General features: G+C 31.0%; 1 protein-coding gene across 3 annotated transcripts in view; it reads left to right on the top strand.

Moving 5' to 3' along the window:
* The window catches only part of LOC106471548 (protein FAM72A-like), a 17,851-nt gene extending 13,985 nt beyond the window's left edge, over positions 1–3,866 (top strand). For all 3 annotated transcript variants that reach the window (XM_013932150.2, XM_022400162.1, XM_013932151.2), the window contains 2 exons: positions 1,117–1,241; positions 2,415–3,866. In XM_013932150.2, the coding sequence (XP_013787604.1) occupies positions 1,117–1,241; positions 2,415–2,503 (214 nt within the window). In that variant the 3' untranslated portion in view covers positions 2,504–3,866. The remainder of the gene's footprint in view (positions 1–1,116; positions 1,242–2,414) is intronic.

Genomic DNA, 3,866 nt, shown 5'->3' with positions numbered 1-3,866 from the left:
AATTAATGTTTTATTTTGATATACAAGTTGTTCAGGTTTTTTCATCTAAAAAAAAAGCGACATTAATTTCTTGACAACCAAATAGTTTTGAACTTATTTTTGATCACAAGTTATTGATAATACTTTAGTGTTTTATATAATAAATATAACACGATATCATAGTTACAATAATTTACTACTAGAACTTAATGATTGGAGGTGTTGAGTTATATCAAATAGAAAACCACACACTATATATTTATATTCCTTGTGGGCCTATAATCTAGAGACTTGTGAAATCAAATAAACTATGTCAATAGATAGTAACATTAAAGGATGGGAAACATCTATACATGTATATGTGGTCTACTGATTATGTATTGCTTTCCTGTTTAACCCATTGTGTATGGACTTGATCCATTTGGCTGAGCTCATTGGAAAAGTAATGTTGACTATCATTCTGAAATTAGGTATATAATCATCAAATGTGCTAAGCATTTAGTGAAAAGTAAAAATCTGTTGTACACAAAAATTCTGTTACAAAAATACTTGTACTCAAGATATGTCTGTGAAATGCTAACATCAGTCTGACTCGGACTGTGATAAGTTAGAATGCAAGGTGATCTTCATGTGAAGAATAAAAATAATTTTGTACATGGTAAATTTGTATATTGCATTTTCATAACCTCTAGAACCTCCAGTATGTATATCTACAGTTTTTGTTAAGTATCTCATATTGTATTTAGTACTTACCAAGAAATGTTGCTAAATCAACAGTTTAGGGTCAAATATATAGCTGATAACTGACATCAAATACATAATGCCATGTTTCATGGCACTCTGTAAAATGTCAGGGTGAGCACACTTTGACCCCCTCCTCTGCACATGTTAATATTGTTACATTAGTATGGAAGTAAATGGTGATTAATGCTAAACAAAAGTATTTTTGTTAATTTTTAGGATTAATATACAGTTTTACAGACACTTTAAATCCATCAGAAGATGAAGACATTCAAGTTTATCTGTTGTTGTTTTTTTTCTCCAAAGACCAAATGATTACCTTATTTGTTAAAAAAAAAAAAAAAATTGTTGTTATACCTTTAAGGCAGTTTCTCTTAGTATGTTGTTTATTTTTAGTGGAAACCTGGTAGGATATCATGTCATCCAGCCCTGTTCAGACTGTTTAAGTGACTGTAACAATGGTCACTTATGGATGTTTCACACCAGTGCCATCAAGCCACACATGAGGTTGAACTCTAAAGGTAAACTTCAGTGTTTCATTTTGAGTGCAGGAAGCATACTATACTGTTTCTCCTCACCAATCTAGATTAAAGTTGTTTTTTAACCATTGAACTTTGTTGGGATGTTGCTTATCATGTGATAATTATATATTTTTATTTGGTAATTTCACCAGACAGAAACTAATAGTGCTTGGAATTTTCTGTTTTCAACCTTTAAAAAGTTATTTTCTCCCTCTATTCTGTTGAATGTTGAGTGATTGACTTTTGATTTAATAGCACAGTATGATACTGTGAAGGAGGAGCAGGTAATGTGTCCAGTGATGAATATGGTACACAAGTTTTGCAGTGTATGGAACTTATGAAATGGGTGTTTTTAAAATGGATTAGGCTTGTACACAACATTGGTCTGTTACTAGGATTGGGCACAGCACTGGTCTGTTGAAAACATTTTGAGGTGAACATTTCAATTTTAGCCAAAAATTCCTTACATTCAACCTACATAAAACACTTATGAGTGATTTGAGTAATAAGGGTTTGGCTTGAATTTGGAAGACTTCCAGTATAGATACGTATCTCACAATGATCAGGTATAAAATTAATGCTCCAACATCTTGCTGTATGTCTTTACCTTCTCTTACCATCTGACAGTTTGTTTGTAAATTATTTTCTCTACACTCTCATTTTTGAATATTATGCAAGTTTGTGAAACATCCTTACATAAATGTGTTATTCACACAGAGTGCTCACTCCAGAGTGCGACTAAAGCATAGCTTTAAGAAATTATCATATCTCTTTTCTTCATATATTAAAAGTCTACACCTTGACTGTGAAGCTAAGAACTTGTAAGGTTTTTAATAAACTGAGCTTTTGCTCATTCGTCATTTTAAAGATAGTCTTGAGTATAAAAGTAGGAACTTGGTTGAATCTACTTGCTATTAAAAATTGTTGCACAGCCTCATAAGTGACTGCCTTTTTTTTCCTAGTTTAAAAGTTTTTATAGCTTGATACTGAAAATGGAAACTTCCAAGTAGTTCTGATGTTTTTCTTTCTTCAAATGTGATCTTCACTTTAACTGTTAAAGTTCAAACTTTGGAGACTAGCTAGTTTTGGAAAGTTACAGCTGGTAAAAAAGAAAGAGGTATTCTTTTTACACATTATTGGATCTTTGTAACATAAACTTGTTTCTTTATTAAGGAACTGACTACTTGTTGTGGCAAGATATGGAGAATGATGGAGCCAAGTCTGTGATCTATGAAGAACAAGAAGAGTCCTGTGAAAGATAAGAAATTTCCTAATCAGATATTTTAAAGATTGTTTTCAACATGTTTTAACAAAAAGAAAAAGTATTTGACTTTCTAGCACCCTTAGAAGTCACCAGCAGAAGAGTTGAATATATGCCAGCAAGACGACCTAGTTTTTCCAGGATGGGGTTGTTTATTACACAATATTTGCCATTGCTGCTTTTCAGGCACTGTAAATGTATGGTTGGGCTTCTTTAGCAGCAGTTAATTTTGTGCTTAGTTTCATAAATCCATGTTTTTTTTTAATGTTATTGAAAAAATTGTAGTGGTTGATGTTGGGCAATAAAAAATCTTTACTGCAAAAGATTTATGCCATTTTCAGTAAACTTTTTTGTAAAGGTACTCTAATAATTGCTGTTGCTTTAAGTTTTTTTTTATCAACTTTTGTAATTATTGTGTATGGTTGTAACAAAATGAAAGTATTATTCAATTCAGTTTTTGTTGTGATTAAACTATTTTTCCTGAAATGTCTCATAAACAGGAATATGAATTAAAACCGGTATATTATAAGTTAATACTTTTATCAAGTTTTTTTTTTTTCTGTTATTCTTCATACATTAATATACAAGTACCAGATGATTATTAGTGCAACTTTGTTTTCTTCTTTGAGTCACAGAAGCCTGTTAACTTGATTGACCTATCCTGAAAACATTACATTGGATGTAATTTCATTTAATACCTGGGTAGGTCTTATCACTCTGTTTGACATACTGTGTTTGTACAGAGATGTGTTCATGTAGGTGACTGTTACTTTTACAAAATTTAATGTTATTCATCTGAGATGAAATGAGACATTTTCTTTGAATGTAGTATAACATTACTTGCTTTGATTTTTGTAAAGTGCAAGTAAACCCTCTTTTGATAGGCACTTTTTTTTACTAAAATATAGGTCAATTTATTGACAAGGTATATAATGATATTTTCCTTTTTTTTTAAGCTTAGTATTGGACTACAGCTTAGCCAGTAGCTTCATACTTAGTATTGGACTACAGCTTAGCCAGTAGCTTCATACAAATGTTAGTTGATGTTATGTCAGCCTTTATATTAAAGTTCTTAGTACATTGTTAAAGAGCCAGGACATACTGGGTATCATTGGGTTGTTAAGAAGATTTTGGTCATCTTTCCAAATCTTTCATTGTTACTATTGCAATTTAATGTTTGTATTGTTGAAAAACTTAGATCAATCAAGTACGTGATCTCACTTCTGTACTGTACCTGAAATAAAAGTAACTCTAACTGATTGTGGGACAGAATCCACTGTATTATTTGTGTTAAATAACCAAAGATATTGTTATTGTAAACCATGAAACTATGGAGTTAAAAGTTAATAAAATCAAATCATAAA

This window comes from Limulus polyphemus, unplaced genomic scaffold (genome assembly GCF_000517525.1).
Source record: "Limulus polyphemus unplaced genomic scaffold, Limulus_polyphemus-2.1.2 Scaffold4692, whole genome shotgun sequence".
NCBI classification, from domain to species: Eukaryota; Metazoa; Arthropoda; class Merostomata; order Xiphosura; family Limulidae; genus Limulus; species Limulus polyphemus.
This window is presented reverse-complemented; position numbering and strand designations above follow the sequence as displayed.